Below are 20484 nucleotides of genomic sequence, written 5' to 3' on the forward strand. Positions count from 1 at the left end.
TTTCTGTCGTGATGAAACTGTCAATTCGTTGCCGGGCGAGCAAAGAAATGATTGTCAGACTTTGTATCCGAGTACCTCCCACTTTCTTCAACGCTGACTGCACTTTGAACCAACAAAAAACTGTGGATGAGGAAGTATTCGAACCCCTGAATATGAAAGAAATATACACAGTTATAAGCTACGCCTGATTATTATTATTAAATGTATTGTTTTTGTTCCCGCGTTAAAATACAAAAAGTAGAGCTTTTTCTGTTGTGATCAGTCAGTTTGAAGACTCATTGTGAAAAGAATAATTGGAGCATTGGAGAGAAATATTATTAATCATCCAAACTACAGATAAAGTAATAACGGGCAATGACGTAATAATTGTGGCTAATTTAAAATGTAGCCATAATGTAATAACTGGTCAATAATGTCAGTGTGGGTAAGCCATACAAATAACATACCGTATTTTCCAGACTATAAGGGGCACCAGCCAAAAAATGCATAATAGAGAAGAAAAACACATATATAAGTCGCACTGGAGTATGAAATGCAGTTGCAAGTGTGAAAATAACAAATAATATCACATATAAGTCACTCCAGAGTATAAGTATAAGTCGTACCCCGGCCAAAACTATGAAAAAAGGTGCGACTTATAGTCCGGAAAATACGGTAATAACGTCTTGCTGCTAATGTTATTAATGGTGATTAAATTATTATCCCAAACATGAAAATTTGCCGTTATCATGTTATTAGCTGCTGTAAGGGACAAAAACTTTCTGCCATGTAAATTATTATTGCCTTTGTGTTATGATAATTGCGCCAACTCAAATTGCGATATCGATTCAATTGCAAAATATATAGTCCCTAAACTGAAATGACACTTAATTGTTGACTATTGTGTTATTTTCTCATTTGGTGCAGCTGTAATTGAGATGTTTTGCACGCGAACAGAGAGTGAATGTGTAGAAAATTACTTTGTTCGTTCCTTGGCAGAAATCTGGGCCTGGACTTGGTCGTCCGAGACAAAGATGGAAACATATTGGATCCGGATCTCACCAGCACCATCAGCCTGTTCAGGGCTCACGAAGCCGCCTCCAGACGCATCCAAGAGGAGAAGGTGACGCCCTGATGGACACGACCCTCGTTTTTGTGCAATTCAGGGCAATTCCGGCATTTTTAGTGCAATTTAGTGCAATTCCGTCATTTTCAGTGCAATTCAAGTCCGTCATTTTCAGTGCAATTCAAGTCGGTTAGAAATGTATTAAAATGTCAAAGGGTTTACCTGGAGAAAATAACCACACACTTTTTTAATGACCAAAGCTTACTAAAAAAAAATCAAAAATGAAGAAAAAAATGGAAGAATTGGAAAAAAAATAAACATGATAAAGAAAAATTGAAAATATGAAAGAAATGAAAAATATATATTAAAAAATGTCTTACTGCCCATGTAAACAAATTATTAATAGCCAATTTTGCCTACTTCTTGGCTGGTTACTTTTTTTTGGGCTTTTTGACTTAATCATTTTCTAGTAATTTTTTTGGACTTGAGTTAATTTTTTTTCTTTGATTCACAAAAGCTTAAAGACATAATTTATTGAGAAGTATTACATTCTGTTTATAGTACACGCGTTTAAACACATCCAAGAGCGTTATTACTTTAAATATGACTAATAGTAAGTAGTGAGTTAGTACAAGAATCACAGAATATATTTAGAGCGGTGCAAACAGCAGGTTCAGCAGGTTTTGTACAAAAAAACACATGGATACGTCTTATTTTTGTAGCCTTAGTGCTAAGCGTATTTTGACCATTTGTGTCCAATTTGTTTTTGACTTATTAAAAACTAGATGGACCAAAATATCAGTTGATTGTTAATTAGCAACAAATCTACACTTAAAAAAAAAAAAAAAAACTTTTAACCTTATAACTCCAGCATAGGCAGATTTATTACCCCCCAAAAAAACTGACTATTTGAATATTTTAGAGGGAAGAAGGCATTGCAATAAAGTGACTACACTGACCTTGCTTTAGGTATTTTTTAATTTTATTTGTTGCGTTCATAGTAGTTCATTATGTCATTAGTGGAAAAATGATCAAAATTGGCTTTTAAAAAACAATTGTTATCCGTATCAGTCGTGAAAAAAAATCCACATCTCTATTAAAAACAAAGGAAAATAACGTCCACTATTAAAGTTACTTCACAAAAACAACACTTTAACACAAAAAATTTGCATGACCTCCTCTAAAGTCCGAACTACGCTCCAAAATCACACTTTTAAACCTCAAAGACCAAAGCTGATCATCGACAATTTAGAAACGACTCATTCTCGATAAAAATCCGATGACACGCACAGCCCGACCTGGAGAAAACCGCCATTTTCCATTTTGTGTCGAGGATTGTTTTTTTGATGCCGGTTTGCGTCCGTCAGGCCCCGCGTCGCAGAGGAGCAGGAGGCAAGTGGCCCGCGGTCACATGGTCTCATCTTCTCTGACCTTTCCACCATCCTCGGCTCTTTACTGCATATGCATGACCAATAAGAAGGGTCCCGGTCACTCTGATAAATATTCATGTTTTCTGGCCCGCTGCGTTTTCAAAGGGCGCCCGGTGAATTGCCAAGTCAGGCGCTGGCGTTCCCGAGGTGCCGCGGATGTAAAGGTGGTGTTTTATTTCAATACAGGAAGGTAAGAAGAACAGGTTATTTTTTGTATTTTTTTTTATAGGGATTGTTAAATATCAGTTTGCGGTTGAGTAAAATGTCACCGGTACGGATATTAACAATAACCTTTGCCTTTTTGTGCTGATCTGATTTCTATTACGCTGCATTTTCCTGAAGTCGAGCTGGGAAAAAAAAACTTGAACTCGGACACTTAAGAGCAAGTTTTTACAGTCACTGAAACGCTCGGGTGTAAACGGAGGTCTGCTCTTTTAGTGTCGAGGTGGTTGTAGGTTTAGAGCTCGAAATGCCCGGCTGACGACGTCGTCCTCGTGGTTTTTGCGGCTTCACTTTGGCTGCGTTTGCCCTTGGATGAGTCGAGTCCAATTAAGGCTCTGCGAGTAAGCGTTCAGTCATTTCTAATCAATCAAATCAATGTTCAGCTTTGGCCTTTTCAAGCGAGACGTTTAGAGCCAAACCCCTGTCAGTAAAAGCATGTCCTTGTTTGTTTTAAATTTAGTTTAGTATTTTATTTAGTTTGAGAATATGTTCCAAAAGCACAATGTAAAAGGAAAACATTTAAAACGACCACTGTTTTTTTTAATTTTTTAAATTTATATTTATTTAAATATTTTTTGTTTTAATTTAAAAAAAAAATGTAATTTGTTTTGAATATTTTTTTTAATATTTGTTAAAATATATTTATATTTATAATTATTAAATGACCACTGAATAGAATTTAAATGACAAAGTGAGCTGCACTGATTTGTTCTAAATGGTTGACAAAAAGACGGATATTTTTTACCAAACGTATAAATCAATCTAACGACAATTTTATTTCAAAATATTGTCATTGCGATTAAAGGTGGTATGGACGATTTTTTTCAGCAATTTTTGTATCATATTTCCTCGTGGCGTGGATAAATCATTTGTCCTGCCACGTATCAATCATAAAACGCACCTATCGCTCACCTGCAGCCGCGTCAGGCTCGTCCCCACGTTTCCGCGTGTCTAAGCGCATGGATCTATCATAATATAGTTCCCTCAGTGTACGGGGCAAAATGAAGACGGAGAAAGACAGTTCGAGCTGACGCAGAAGTGGACAGAAATCTACGGGTGACGAGGGATGCGATGCGCTCCGTTGAGCTAATAAACAAACACACGTGTGTGTTGTATCGGTCCACACGGGGGAGTGGCATGTGCACGGGGGAGTGGCATGCGCACGGGGGAGTGGCATGTGCACTTCCACCTGCGTTTTCAAATCGACGAAAAATCGTCCATACCGCCTTTAATAAGAAGAAACCTCACAATTTAACGGTTATTATTATTCATGATTATTGACACCATGACAGAGCAGTAAAATACTAACATTACATTTCCTCAAGTTTGTGGCCAGCTTTACTAAATCACATTTTCTGAATGAATAATTATACATAAGAATATAAAAGCTTTTAAGAGTATAGATTGAGTTGATTTCATTCATACTTATTTTTGCTTGATTGTTTTTGCTTGATTATTATGTATTATTTTAGATTATATAATGACCTGAATATTATGTTTAATTAATAAATGAGTCAATTTTCAAATGTTATTCATAATGTTATTTTTCATGTCATTAATTTATAATTTTATGATTAATTAATGATTTCATAATTTGATTTATATATGAATATTTATATATTTAATTCACGTTTAGTTGATTTAAACACTTATTTGTATTAATTTATTTTTACTGTATCGTTATTGTCCAAATGGTCGACTGCATTTGACCGTTAACCCTCCCTTTTCCCTCTCCTCCGCGCAGTCTCAGAAGCAGAATATGGACCTGAGCAGACAGGCAAAATTTGCGTCGACGCCTTCGTTCGCGCTCTTCGTGACGCTGAAGAACGTGGTGTGTAAGATCGGGGAGGAGGCCGAGGTGCTCATGTCCTTGTACGACCCCGTGGAGTCCAAGTTTATCAGGTAAATCCACCAATCAAGAGTCTGAGCACAACGTTACGCTCCTTCTGTCTTTAGATGACACTATTGGCATGTGACTCGTCGTGTGGATTTGCAGGATATTGTTGTAAATTGTTGCGTTGGTGACATTTGTTATAAAGTTTCTCGTATCATTATTATTTCTCGTTTCTCGCTCTTGCAGTGAGAACTACCTGGTGAAATGGTCCAGCTCTGGTTTGGTCAAAGACATTGACCAGCTCCACAACCTCCGCTCTGTTTTTACGGTGAGTTGCAGGTTTTTTCTCCTTTATTGTTCGGGTTTTTATGCCACGATGTCAGAAAACCAGGGCGTAACGGCGGTGAAATCGAGCGCCCGTTTCATCTTTGTCCTGGAATATGACGTAAACGCGTTCGAATGAAATGGAGAGTGTAATGTGTTCTTTATCGCAACTTTAACGTGATGTAAAATGTCAATGTTTTTTTTTATCATTTGAAAGAAGGTTGAGCTGTTTGTGTCCTATAGGAATGACAGAAGTGATGGGCAGACCAAACTATGTATTCAACGATAGTAACTGTGGTGTTGAAAAGTATTGATGCTCATGAAGAAAAATATAATTACAAAAAAAATCAATAATTAAAAAATCAATAATTTTTAATCGAATTTGAATCAGTTCCTGAAATGCATTGTTTATATTATAGGTTTTCTGCAAATAAATACATTTTGAGCTCAGTTAAATCTGCAGTAGAGAGAGAATAATGATGATTTATAGTAAAGGAGTTTAAATATATTTGAATATGTTGGCGCGCTCGTTTATGAAAGAAAGGGCAAGAATCAAAAAGAGTTAGAATGAATGAAATGTTTAATCCCTGCCATGTACAATACTAATACAGATAAACAAAGCGCTTACCTAAAATGTCCTTATCGAATGTGAGGCGATTTACACGGGCGTAGTTGGTATTCCCCTATTATATCAAAGTACAGTTTTAAAACAATTAAGTAAAGTTAATATTTGGTATTCCCTTCAAATACAAAGCTCATAGTACCACACATACACTGTGTTTAAAAGACAATTGATTAGGAGATACTCTTACCTTCTTGACCTGTTTCATTTGCTTAACTGCGAGCCATCTTTTGTTACTTCCTGAGGCGTGGTCAGCTTGAAGGGGCGGGTCGTCCAGGCTGGCCATGCCCCCCTGTTGCGCCTTAGTCTCTGGAGTAAAGTGTCCAATGTGTGGGAAAAGAGGAAAACAGTATCTAAAAAAAGAACAGCTTTATTATAATGGTATTGAAACTGTTATTGTGCCGACTCCTTAGCATCACAACCGACAACACAACGCTACGTACATCTGAGTAAACAGTCTAATCCGGAGCTAAACCTGGTCCAGACTCATGCACCACAGTTTGAGAACCCCCCCCTGACCTTACTGTTTGCTCTGGCGCGTTTGGGATTCACGAGACGGGAGTGTTTGCAGACGCTCCGGTCGTCAGCCCCGTCTCTCAGCTGATCGTGTTTACCGAGCCGGTCGCCTCTGTCTAATGAAAACCCCAAGGGCAGCAGGGGTCACCGCTCGCTCGCTGAAGGGGACCGCTCTGCCGCGCACGGGGCGAGAATGCCCACAGGAAATACATCTGTGGATGCTAATGCGAGCGGCGCAGGAGAGCTGTTTGTACTGGCCGGCTTGCTCTCTGTATAGTTTTCGCCTTTAAAAGCTACGGCGGTTTGACTGTTTAAGTGGGTCTATGAAGAGTATGAAGGGCGTTTTCAATAACCTGGAAGACGGATGTTTAAGTCGGGTATTTGTGACGGTTTAGTATGTTTCGGGTTGAAGCTGGTGAGCTTTCGTTGGCAAAAACAAAAGATCTCCATTGACGAATTCAACACATGCGTAGAACATATCGTTTTTTTTCGCTTTGTCGCCGTTCTCGTTTTTTTTAAAACAAAATTTGCACCGTTTTCTCGCCAACTTGTTGGGCAAACGCCACGGAGCCGCGAACGAATAGGATGCCTTGAGATTTTGACCGAAAACCCATCACAGAGCACAGAGAGAACTGATCGATGGCGACGCAAATGACGACCGATCGCCACGGCGGCCGTAAAAGCGAGCGTGCGGACATGGGGAACCTTTCTGTAGCTGTAATCGCACGCCACCGCGCGGCTATTTATGTTCAGAAAGAGTTCCGAACGCTGCAACATTTTTATTAAATGAACATGCTCACCAGTTTTTGTGGATTCATTCACTGTTGGTCACTATTTTCTTGGGTTTCTGTGGAAAACGGCCAAACGAAGGCTATTAACTCTTACAAAGAACTTTTTTTCCCATCACTTGCTTGTCTACGTACCTACCTGTATACCAGGCCCACATAGAGTATATTCTCCGGCACGGTTGGGAAGGGGTGGGCGGGGCTTGTGCGGCACCAGAACGTTTCCAGAAGCGCTATTGGCAGAGAACATAATGCATGGCTATAGGTGTCCACCACGATGGACAAAAAACATGCACGAAATACAAATAGCGACACATTTATACAGATTCCCTGATGAATGTAGACGATGTTGGCACAAAATGGGCTTCTCCCTCGCACAGCTTAGAAAGACAAATCCAAAATCCCAATAGTTAAGGAATGCGAGCGGAAATGGCTTCCTGTCCGCTGAAATACACCCGGCGAAAGTTGCTAATAACGTATAGATTTTTTGTCCGCGATATTTACAGTGCTGCTCGGTGCGTGTTGCCGTTTCTATGTGAAATGTTGATTGTAAAGAGAATGTATCAAACTGTGTTACGAGCACAACTAGATGAACAAGTATTAGATCTGAAATGCACGTTTTTTTTTGCATAACTTTACATTTCTGTTTCTGCGAACAGTAAATTGAAGGGTTTATATTGTCTATAGTGCTAACCCGGCATTTGGCGTTCATATAACACTTACTTTCCTACTACTACTATTGAAACACATACTGTTTTCCTTGTCTTTGCAGGACTTGGGCAGTGAAGATCTAAAGAGGGAGAAAATCAGTTTCGTGTGCCAGATCGTGCGAGTGGGGCGTATGGAGCTGCGGGACAACAACACCAAGAAGCTGACGTCGGGGCTGAGGAGGCCCTTTGGCGTGGCAGGTAAATGACTATCCTGCAACTCCTCAATGTATTCTAACACGTAGAATTCTTGGTGTGGACCCTAATATATTCTGGAAGTAAAGATAACGTCCTATGTAGAGCACAAATGATCCTTTTGGTCTCGTTCTGCATCTATAAAGCCTGTGAGCCGTGTAGTTTAGACCGCTACAAACATCTACTTCGGCAACTCCAAGAGGCTGTTGACACGACCTACAGGTTTTCACAAATCTGCCATGTTTTCATATAGCGTAGGCCTCTTTTTACACCACAACAAGCTGCGTGTTCACTGAATCCATGCTTGTAATGAGCGACTTCTTCCGGCATTTTCGGCCGACTCCACCGTCGAGAAACTGTCAGAAAACCATGCACAGATACAGCATTACCCCGGAAAAGCACATGATGGTCTAGAAGTTGTTTCCAGTTGTAAACGAGATGCCAGATTACTTCTGCGGTGTGTCATTTGGGAGCACAGCGCTGTTTGCTGGACAAGTGCGTGTACTGCAGCGTTTCAACCTCACACCTCAGAGAAAACGACGGGGCCCCAGTGAGTTCACACTGCGGTGGTGTCCTTAAGCAAGACTTGTCACGTCACCATGCCTGTGTGAATGTGCAAGGCTGTGAGGGTGTTAGGATGTAGGGGTGTAAGTTTATAGGGATGTAAGGGTGTTAGGATGTAAGGGTGTTAGGATGTAAGGGTGTTAGGGTGTTAGGGTGTAAGGGTGTTAGGATGTAAGGGTGTTAGGGTGTAAGGGTGTAAGGGTGTTAGGGTGTTAGGGTGTAAGGGTGTTAGGGTGTAAGGGTGTTAGGATGTAAGGGTGTTAGGATGTAAGGGTGTAAGGGTGTTAGGGTGTTAGGATGTAAGGGTGTTAGGATGTAAGGGTGTTAGGGTGTAAGGGTGTAAGGGTGTTAGGATGTAAGGGTGTAAGGGTGTTAGGGTGTAAGGGTGTTAGGGTGTAAGGGTGTTAGGATGTAAGGGTGTTAGGGTGTTAGGGTGTAAGGGTGTTAGGGTGTAAGGGTGTAAGGGTGTTAGGATGTAAGGGTGTAAGGGTGTTAGGGTGTAAGGGTGTTAGGGTGTAAGGGTGTTAGGATGTAAGGGTGTAAGGGTGTTAGGGTGTTAGGGTGTTAGGGTGTAAGGGTGTTAGGGTGTAAGGGTGTAAGGGTGTTAGGATGTAAGGGTGTAAGGGTGTTAGGGTGTAAGGGTGTTAGGGTGTAAGGGTGTTAGGATGTAAGGGTGTAAGGGTGTTAGGATGTAAGGGTGTTAGGGTGTAAGGGTGTAAGGGTGTTAGGGTGTTAGGGTGTAAGGGTGTTAGGATGTAAGGGTGTTAGGATGTAAGGGTGTTAGGATGTAAGGGTGTTAGGGTGTTAGGGTGTAAGGGTGTAAGGGTGTTAGGGTGTTAGGATGTAAGGGTGTAAGGGTGTTAGGGTGTTAGGGTGTAAGGGTGTAAGGGTGTTAGGGTGTTAGGGTGTAAGGGTGTTAGGATGTAAGGGTGTTAGGGTGTAAGGGTGTAAGGGTGTAAGGGTGTTAGGATGTAAGGGTGTAAGGGTGTTAGGGTGTAAGGGTGTTAGGATGTAAGGGTGTAAGGGTGTTAGGATGTAAGGGTGTTAGGGTGTAAGGGTGTTAGGGTGTAAGGGTGTTAGGGTGTTAGGATGTAAGGGTGTTAGGATGTAAGGGTGTTAGGGTGTAAGGGTGTTAGGATGTAAGGGTGTTAGGATGTAAGGGTGTTAGGGTGTAAGGGTGTTAGGGTGTTAGGATGTAAGGGTGTAAGGGTGTTAGGGTGTAAGGATGTAAGGGTGTTAGGGTGTAAGGGTGTTAGGGTGTTAGGGTGTAAGGATATTATGATATTAGGATATTAGGACGGTATAAGGGTGTAAGGGTGTAAGGGTGTTAGGATGTAAGGGTGTAAGGGTGTTAGGGTGTTAGGGTGTAAGGATGTAAGGGTGTAAGGGTGTTAGGGTGTAAGGGTGTTAGGGTGTAAGGGTGTTAGGATGTAAGGGTGTTAGGATGTAAGGGTGTAAGGGTGTAAGGATGTAAGGGTGTTAGGGTGTTAGGGTGTTAGGATGTAAGGGTGTAAGGGTGTTAGGGTGTAAGGGTGTTAGGATGTAAGGGTGTTAGGGTGTTAGGGTGTTAGGGTGTAAGGGTGTTAGGATGTAAGGGTGTTAGGGTGTAAGGATGTAAGGGTGTTAGGGTGTTAGGATGTAAGGGTGTAAGGGTGTAAGGATGTAAGGGTGTTAGGGTGTTAGGATGTAAGGGTGTAAGGGTGTAAGGATGTAAGGGTGTTAGGGTGTTAGGGTGTTAGGATGTAAGGGTGTTAGGGTGTAAGGGTGTAAGGGTGTAAGGATGTAAGGGTGTTAGGGTGTTAGGATGTAAGGGTGTAAGGGTGTTAGGGTGTAAGGGTGTTAGGATGTAAGGGTGTTAGGATGTAAGGGTGTTAGGGTGTTAGGGTGTAAGGGTGTTAGGATGTAAGGGTGTTAGGGTGTAAGGGTGTAAGGATGTAAGGGTGTTAGGGTGTTAGGATGTAAGGGTGTAAGGGTGTAAGGGTGTAAGGGTGTAAGGGTGTAAGGATGTAAGGGTGTTAGGGTGTAAGGATGTAAGGGTGTTAGGGTGTTAGGATGTAAGGGTGTAAGGGTGTAAGGGTGTAAGGATGTAAGGGTGTTAGGGTGTTAGGATGTAAGGGTGTAAGGGTGTAAGGATGTAAGGGTGTAAGGATGTAAGGGTGTTAGGGTGTTAGGATGTAAGGGTGTAAGGGTGTAAGGGTGTAAGGATGTAAGGGTGTAAGGGTGTAAGGATGTAAGGGTGTAAGGGTGTAAGGATGTAAGGGTGTAAGGATGTAAGGGTGTTAGGGTGTTAGGATGTAAGGGTGTAAGGGTGTAAGGGTGTAAGGATGTAAGGGTGTAAGGGTGTAAGGATGTAAGGGTGTTAGGGTGTTAGGATGTAAGGGTGTAAGGGTGTAAGGATGTAAGGGTGTTAGGGTGTTAGGATGTAAGGGTGTAAGGGTGTAAGGATGTAAGGGTGTTAGGGTGTTAGGATGTAAGGGTGTAAGGGTGTTAGGGTGTTAGGGTGTAAGGATATTATGATATTAGGATATTAGGACGGTATAAGGGTATAAGGGTGCAAGGGTGCGCACCTATTTTTAAAGACACTAAAAAAGCTGGAGGTTCAAACCCCGCTCTGACCGGTGCATACGGCCGTTACCGGCGGCGATCAGAGCGATTAGCAGCCTCGCCTCAGTGAGTCGCCCCCACAGTAGCTTCCTCACAGAGTGAACACATTCAAGGCATTTTAACCAGTTACACTCACAACATCTTACTACTTCAATTGTCCAGCGCTACTTTTCTCCCAAAGTTATAGATAACGTTAAACTTGATCCTCTGCCCCAGACTTGATAAATCACCAGCGCTCTCCTTTTTACAGTTTCGTTTGTGCCAAGTGTCTGGATGAATAAATACTAAGCGCCAGAACAAATGGATACTAAAGTAAAGAAAAGAAATTACCCGGGTTTATCTATTCCCGGCCCTTTACCTGACATTCCGTGCAATTACTTTGGCGTTTTGCCCCCAACAGACACTTGCAGTCGCACTCTTTTTCTTCCACTAATTTAGGCAAAGCTTAATTATCCCAGCGTATCTGCAGAAGCCACTATCACCAAATCTGCTCCGTTTGACTCAGAGAGGAGTGTGAGCACGGTTTGAAAGAGCTGCTCGTTTCTCTCGTCACAGATTTCTTTTTTTTTAAAAAACGCGGCGTGTTTTTGATGTGACGCGTCGGGAATCGGTGCAGACGGTGTGCTCGGGCCCCAAAGCGCAGGATTTCATCTTGTTATTTGGAACAGGAGTCGCGGCGATGTGGCAGTGGGATCAAGACATGTGTTTGAGGCGTTTGAGATCTTTGTAGATAACACTCGCCCGTGTAAACAATCTGAAATGACAACATGATGCTACAAAGTGGGAGATTTGCTGTATTTGGTGGAAACTACTGCTCTAGTAGGAGTAACAGTAATTATCAGATTTATAATAAACGTAATGGGAAATACAAAACTTCAATAATGCACAAAAGCTGGTATTTTCATGCATTAAAACTAGTCAAACCTAGATCCTCATTTGAGCTTTAGCAAAACTAGTAAAGACTAGGATGTTTATAAAATAAGTTATTTTGTGTTCTATTGGCTTAAACCAAAAATAGTTTTAGTTTTTAGTACTACACCAGGCTACACTGTCAAATATATTTCTCAAATAGTAGTGTTTGAAAACTCTCAGATATTTTTATTTATTTTATTTATTTTATTTATTTTATTTATTTTATTTATTTTATTTATTTTATTTATTTTATTTATTTTATTTATTTTATGTATTTTATGTATTTTATTTTTACTGTACAGTTTTCTATGACATATTTGACACAAGGGGAAATAATATCAATAGAGACAATATATTTATATAAATGTCACACTGTAAATAAAATAAATCATAATCATGTATCAGACGTGTATAGCACTTTCCGAACACTCAGTTCCTGGGTCTTACTTGATTTATTCAAAAGCCAATTAAAAAGCTGTGAAATAACCGCTTGCGTTGACTTGTCAGACGCACTGGTACATTTCATCATTTACACTTCAACACCTTATTTAATATGTACAAGATGCTCAACCATTCATGCTCTTCATAAAACACCTCGGCACAGTCCCAGTTTATTCACATCATTTTAACTCTTTAAAATTATATTATTTACCGTATTTTCCGGACAATAAGTCACACCTTTTGTCATAGTTTTGGCCGGGGTGCGACTCATACTTATATTTATACTTAAAGTATCCGGAGCGACTTATATGTGATATTATTTGTTATTTTCACACTTGCAACAGCATTTCATTCTCCAGTGCAACTTCTTCTCTATTATGCATTTTTTGGCAGGTGCAACTTATACTCCGGAAAATACAGTATATATTTAAAGGTGCACTGTGTAACTTTAAGCCTACAAAGGACTGCAGTATATTTAAAGGTGCACTGTGTAACTTTAAACATACAAAGGACTGCAGTATATTTAAAGGTGCACTGTGTAACTTTAAGCCTACAAAGGACTGCAGTATATTTAAAGGTGCACTGTGTAACTTTAAACATACAAAGGACTGCAGTATATTTAAAGGTGCACTGTGTAACTTTAAGCCTACAAAGGACTGCAGTATATTTAAAGGTGCACTGTGTAACTTTAAACATACAAAGGACTGCAGTATATTTAAAGGTGCACTGTGTAACTTTAAACATACAAAGGACTGCAGTATATTTAAAGGTGCACTGTGTAACTTTAAACATACAAAGGACTGCAGTATATTTAAAGGTGCACTGTGTAACTTTAAGCCTACAAAGGACTGCAGTATATTTAAAGGTGCACTGTGTAACCTTAAGCCTACAAAGGACTGCAGTATATTTAAAGGTGCACTGTGTAACTTTAAACATACAAAGGACTGCAGTATATTTAAAGGTGCACTGTGTAACTTTAAACATACAAAGGACTGCAGTATATTTAAAGGTGCACTGTGTAACTTTAAGCCTACAAAGGACTGCAGTATATTTAAAGGTGCACTGTGTAACCTTAAGCCTACAAAGGACTGCAGTATATTTAAAGGTGCACTGTGTAACCTTAAGCCTACAAAGGACTGCAGTATATTTAAAGGTGCACTGTGTAACTTTAAACATACAAAGGACTGCAGTATATTTAAAGGTGCACTGTGTAACTTTAAGCCTACAAAGGACTGCAGTATATTTAAAGGTGCACTGTGTAACCTTAAGCCTACAAAGGACTGCAGTATATTTAAAGGTGCACTGTGTAACTTTAAACATACAAAGGACTGCAGTATATTTAAAGGTGCACTGTGTAACTTTAAGCCTACAAAGGACTGCAGTATATTTAAAGGTGCACTGTGTAACTTTAAGCCTACAAAGGACTGCAGTATATTTAAAGGTGCACTGTGTAACTTTAAACATACAAAGGACTGCAGTATATTTAAAGGTGCACTGTGTAACTTTAGGGACTCATTCTTCTGGGGTAGGAACTTCGCATTCTATTATTTTTTTTTTAATTATTGATTTTTATTAGCACATATTTAATTTCGACAATATTTTATCATATTTAGCAGTTTTTTATATTATATAAAAAAAAAATTATGTTTTTTTTTTTTCTCTTATGCATTTTTTGACTGGTGCGACTTATACTCCAGAAAATACGGTATGTATAAAAAAGCGATGCGAAATGTCAACTGATTTATTAATATGTTATTGTTTCTTTTTTTTAGTAATGGACGTAACTGACATAATCACCGGAAAAATGGACGACGAAGACAAGCAGCACTTTATTCCATTTCAACCGTAAGTGCATTGCTCAGAGGCACAGAAACAACACTGTAGTTATAAAATCACATGACTGCGTATTATAATAGCATTTATTATTTACAACCCTAATTCCCACAAAGAGCCGCACATTGTATACACTGTAAACAATAATCGTAAAATGCATTTGAAATGTTAATGAAGAAACACGGATCACAAAAGACAAGCGCAAAGAAAGTGAGTTGAACTTTTATTAAGGTGAATTATTAATTACTGGGAAACATTTTGGAAACTAATCTACCCAAGATGCATGTATAAATTGTGGAAAAAAACACGCAAACAAAGTCACAATTTTAGGTATTTTAGCATGCAGGAAGTTGGCATAACATTACATTTTATATCGATTTATTTATATCTGAATTACCGTATTTACCGGACTATAAGTTGCACCTTTTTTTTCATCGTTTTGGCCAGGGTGCAACTTACACTTATATTTATACTTATAATACTTATACTCCAGAGCGACTTATATGTGATATTATTTGTTATTTTCACACTTGCAACTGCATTTTATACTCCAGTGCCACTTATATATGTTTTTTTCTTCTCTATTATGCATTTTTTGGCTGGTGCCACTTATAGTCCGGAAAATACGGTACATGCATTGATATGAGCGGAGTCTCATTTATAAAGCTCCACCTGGATTTCTTATCAAAAATGTACGCACGTAAACACAACTTCTGGTCTCTTTTAGCTCGGATCACCTTCTGCCTCATATTTTAAACTGAAAATCTTGTTAAAAATTTCATTTTTTGACCGTTTTTGGCTCATTTCCACACCAGATTATCTCTTCCTAGATCACAGGCTTAGCAAAAACTCACCTACGCAACTTTTTTGTTAAGACCCCAGGCCTGTAATGGAAAGGTTACGGAGAAGTTGAATGCCGAACATTTGAGGCAACTTTTTAAAATCGTACATCAGTGTCCATTATTATATTTTTAAGCATGTTCTTTTCAGCCGTATCTTCTTTCCTTTTTCGCTTAAGTTTCCGAGTCCTTGACACCTGATTAGCAGTGGTTTAAAGACGGCGGCGGCCCCGGCTATTCCCAATCCGCTAAATTAAGACAATCTCATTAAGCGGCGCCGTTCCGTAGACCGGAGCGTGCCGAGGCAGAGTAACCTTTTTTTACTTGGCGCTATTTCCCGCATAATTGGAAACGCCTCGGAATCGGGCGGTTTAAGCCGACAGATCACCTCTCTTAACGACTCTCGTCTCCGAGTATAAATCAGCGAAATTGGATAAAGAACGGCCCAACAAAAGAGCCGCTCGTGGATTGGCTAATGCAATTACTGCTCATTATGTTTTCACGAGAAGAGCTTCTCAAACAGAGCTCCTTTTCCATCTGTAATGATGCGGCTACGTCAGCTCGTGCAGTCGCTTCAAAACGCTAATTGTACATTACCGTATTGTCCGGACTATAAGTCGCACTGGAGTATAAGTCGCACCAGCCAAAAAATGCATAATAGAGAAAAAAAAAACATATAAGTCGCACTGGAGTATAAGTCGCACCAGCCAAAAAATGCATAAGAGAAGAAAAAAACATATATAAGTCGCACTTGAGTATGAAATGCGGTTGCAAGTGTGAAAATAACAAATAATATCACATATATATCGCATATAAGTCGCTCAGGAGTAAAAGTATAAATATATTAGTATGACTATAGATATAAGTGGCACCCCGGCCAAAACTATGAAAAAAGGTGCAACTTATTGTCCGGAAAATACGGTATGTTTACGACTTGAGAATTGATCCATTAAAATGCCTTATTTGTTGTTCAATCTTAATTTTAGTAGTCAAATAAATGCAGTTTAGCATTGATTAATATTGATCTAGAAAGAAAGTATTGCACATAAATGTTAAGTCACGTCGAACAATATGTCGATTTTTTTCCTTTTGCAATGTTAATACCTTAACTTTACTGTTATTATTACAAGCGTTCAATGTCAAAGACGATGTTCATGAAATTATCAAATTGTGATATGTTTGTTATTCAAAGTTGATGTTATATTTCTTTGCCTGTTGAAGTCCACAGTTCAATTCTTGCATAATTTTTTTTAACTCATTCAAAATCAGTATTAACCCCACGATCACGTCATCATCTCATTAAGCCACGCAACTTTCCACGGTGCCGGTTCTGAATTACTCAATCAAATTTGTGTCGTTATCTCAAAATTAATTCAAAACTCGGCACCGACGCGCAACCGCTCGCAAATTCTGCCAACTGGGTGCATTTTTCTGGGTAAAAAAAAAAAAACGGTCTGTGTTTGTTAGCTTCTGCTAGCTTCTGCTTGGGTTTGCGCGGCTGGTGAGGCAGAGCTTCTCCCGCAGCCGTCGCTCCACGAGTCTCATCATTTTCACTAAACAACCACTTCTGTGTGTGTCTTGTCATCACCCGCCCCGCCTCATCGTCCACCGCTAACAAGCGCTTCTGGTAGGATGCGTTCACGTCATGACATCAGAATCTTCCCGACTGGACCTTGTTTTTAAATTGAGCCGGAGGGCGGGTCGCAATTGTTTGGTAACGTTGGCCTTTTTGAACGATTAATCGATCTGAGTTTGGGGCAAAATATTAAAATGGCAAGTTTATTGACGCAATCTGGAGAAAATAATGATCCGCGCAGTTTTCTGTTTGGTTGTTTAACTTGTTTATTCAATAGATATGTTAATAATCATATCACAACAGTCTAGAGCTTAAAGGGGCGTATGACAGGTTTTTACGATTTTCTAATTTCGACTTTATTTTGTGTATATATAACTGTTGTACGTATAAATTATAGTTTTACACCAATCGAGCAAGTATTTGAGGAGAAAAACTTTGAAAAAATCTATAGAAAATGACAGGAAGTGACATCACACCTCATTCCAGTCAAAGTTTATGCATTATTTACACAAAGAATCAACTTTTTTTGACCGTCTAAACATTTATTCAACAAAATAAAATGAATAAATGTCAAATAAAACAAACTGACATTAGATGAGTTTTGGCCCAGTGTTTGCTGGGTAATTTCCTGGTGTGATGTCATCAATTACAAACGGAAGTGAAATTATTAAACCTAAAAAATGTGCTATTCTGGGATAGCATTTACTTATTTATTTTTTTAGCACAATTCAAAATATATTTATCTTAAGTGCATTTTAGTTCAGCGCGTCGTCCGACCTGTAGGGGGCGCTTTAAAGGCAAATCGTGGTAATATATCTCTATAATTACTGGCCTGTGTATATGAAACCAAATTCAAAGATCAATATCTTCATCGCCGGCAAATATATGCAAAATATAAGTGTTTATCTTTTACTATAGCTTCAGAAAGTGCCATAATCAGACCCCAAGACTCGACTTGTCAGTGGAAAGGACTTTACGCCGTAAGATTTATACGGCACATTTGTGGAGCTAAACTCTGCCAAATGATACGGTTCAACATTTGTGTAACATAAGTTCGTTATCCAGGCCCTTGCCCTCCATCTGATTATGATTAATTAGAACACGAACGCAACCTATTGGCAACACTCTTCCATGTCTCTCTCTCCCCCTCTTCCTCTTCCTCTCCATCACATTTGGCCCCTCTCTCTCTCTTCCTCTCCACCCCGTTTGCCCGCCTTGCCCGTCTTGTTGTGGTCACTGCAGGCTAGCGCTGGATGACGCCATACGCCACAAGCAGCTGAACATCTCCCGTTTTTCACCCAGGGTGGCCGGGGAGAGCGACTTCCTGCAGAGCGTCATCAACAAAGTCATCACCGCCAAAGAGGTCAACCACAAGGGCCAAGGTAAAGCGAATACCAGAGGAGCGCAGAGGGTCCATGCGTACTACAATGTACTTATACCGGGATTTGATAAGAAACGATCACATGCATGGATCAGTATTTTACATTGTCGTTATTGTAAAACACAGTATTAACATAAAATGACTTATGTGGGTCCATTGGCTTTTTGTTCGCCTCTTCACAGTGACTTTTTACACCAACAAGCAGCAGATCTTTCATTTGTTTAGTTTTTTTTGGCCTGTGTTAAAAATGTCTTCGCAACATCTTTGGACAATAATGTATGAGACAGAGACCGACTTCTTTTCTTCTTATAATACAATCGTATAATCAAAGGTAAAACTGAAATGTCACTAATTTCCTAAAAGCAAGACGGTACAGGATTACTCAAACATGGGCAGATCAATGAAAATACAACTTCTAATGAGCTAAGAACACACAATGGGCTTCAGCCGGATGGTTGGCTCACACTTGATGTCCTGAGTGATGTTGGTCCAGAGGATGTCTCCCTCCTGGATGAGCCTGATGAGGGTGCTGTCCGCCAACTTGATCAGACGCAGCATTTGGTGTAATGGGAGAAGAGGAGAGGAGAAAGCACGCAGCCCTGTGGAGATCCGTCAGGAAGTCAGTGCTCCCCCTGCAGGTGGAGTCAGGCACGTTGAGCTGGGAGAGCTTGTCCTGGAGCAGAGCAGGAGGATGGTGTTGATGCAGAGCTGAAGTCCACAAACAGGATCCTGGCATAGGTTCCCGAGGGTCCAGGTGCTGCAGGGTGAAGCGGAGAGCCAGGTTGACGGGGTCCGTAGACGAGCTGCAGCGGGTCCAGGAGGGGGCGTGATGGACCTGAGGCGGGGCGCTCGAAGGACATCATGACTACAGACATCATCGCCACAGGCCTGAAGTCATTACAGCCAGTGACCCGGGGCTTCTTGGGGACGAGGACGAGGATGGACGACTTGAAACGGGCCGGGACATGGTCTTTGAAGACGGGAGTCGGCTCAGCAACTTTTATTCCTTACACCCAATGCCACCACAGTGATTGTTATACTAAACAGAAAGCATGATTTTCTCTATAAATAGTCTCGCTCATAACCATGACAACACAAGATCACGAAGCAACGCAGTCGTGATTAAGGAGAAGCATCTTAATTTACTGACTGGATTTTCTCAACGATAAACACAACAACAGTGTGTGTGTGTGACGGCACTGAGAGGACCATCAGACACACACTGAGAGGACCATCAGACACACACTGAGAGGACCATCAGACACACACTGAGAGGACCATCGGACACACACTGAGAGGACCATCGGACACACACTGAGAGGACCATCGGACTCACACTGAGAGGACCATCAGACACACACTGAGAGGACCATCAGACACACACTGAGAGGACCATCGGACACACACTGAGAGGACCATCAGACTCACACTGAGAGGACCATCAGACACACACTGAGAGGACCATCGGACACACACTGAGAGGACCATCGGACACACACTGAGAGGACCATCGGACTCACACTGAGAGGACCATCAGACTCACACTGAGGACCATCAGACTCATACTGAGAGGACCATCAGACACACACTGAGAGGACCATCAGACTCACACTGAGGACCATCAGACTCACACTGAGAGGACCATCGGACTCACACTGAGGACCATCAGACTCACACTGAGAGGACCATCGGACACACACTGAGAGGACCATCAGACTCACACTGAGGACCATCAGACTCACACTGAGAGGACCATCAGACTCACACTGAGGACCATCAGACTCACACTGAGAGGACCATCAGACACACACTGAGAGGACCATCAGACTCACACTGAGGACCATCAGACTCACACTGAGAGGACCATCGGACACACACTGAGAGGACCATCAGACTCACACTGAGGACCATCAGACTCACACTGAGAGGACCATCAGACTCACACTGAGGACCATCAGACTCACACTGAGAGGACCATCAGACACACACTGAGAGGACCATCAGACTCACACTGAGGACCATCAGACTCACACTGAGAGGACCATCAGACTCACACTGAGGACCATCAGACTCACACTGAGAGGACCATCAGACTCACACTGAGGACCATCAGACTCACACTGAGAGGACCATCAGACACACACTGAGAGGACCATCAGACTCACACTGAGAGGACCATCAGACTCACACTGAGGACCATCAGACTCACACTGAGAGGACCATCAGACTCACACTGAGAGGACCATCAGACTCACACTGAGAGGACCATCAGACTCACACTGAGAGGACCATCAGACTCACACTGAGAGGACCATCAGACTCACACTGAGAGGACCATCAGACTCACACTGAGAGGACCATCGGACTCACACTGAGAGGACCATCGGACTCACACTGAGAGGACCATCAGACTCACACTGAGGACCATCAGACTCACACTGAGGACCATCAGACACACACTGAGAGGACCATCGGACTCACACTGAGAGGACCATCAGACTCACACTGAGGACCATCAGACTCACACTGAGAGGACCATCAGACTCACACTGAGGACCATCAGACTCACACTGAGAGGACCATCAGACACACACTGAGAGGACCATCAGACTCACACTGAGAGGACCATCAGACTCACACTGAGGACCATCAGA

General features: G+C 41.1%; 1 protein-coding gene across 2 annotated transcripts in view; it reads left to right on the forward strand.

The window, feature by feature from the left end:
- dock1 (dedicator of cytokinesis 1) overlaps nt 1-20484 on the forward strand; it is a 371371-nt gene that overhangs the window by 36404 nt on the left and 314483 nt on the right. Inside the window, exons 7-12 of one of the 2 annotated variants that reach the window (XM_072456209.1) lie at nt 979-1102; nt 4442-4599; nt 4778-4859; nt 7551-7686; nt 13974-14046; nt 17692-17831. In XM_072456209.1, coding sequence (XP_072312310.1) covers nt 979-1102; nt 4442-4599; nt 4778-4859; nt 7551-7686; nt 13974-14046; nt 17692-17831 — 713 coding nt within the window. The remainder of the gene's footprint in view (nt 1-978; nt 1103-4441; nt 4600-4777; nt 4860-7550; nt 7687-13973; nt 14047-17691; nt 17832-20484) is intronic. The other variant, XM_072456210.1, reaches the window with a different exon arrangement.

This window comes from Eucyclogobius newberryi, unplaced genomic scaffold (genome assembly GCF_026437365.1).
Source record: "Eucyclogobius newberryi isolate DKJ021-1_F unplaced genomic scaffold, fEucNew1.0.hap1 SCAF_20, whole genome shotgun sequence".
NCBI lineage: Eukaryota > Metazoa > Chordata > Actinopteri > Gobiiformes > Gobiidae > Eucyclogobius > Eucyclogobius newberryi.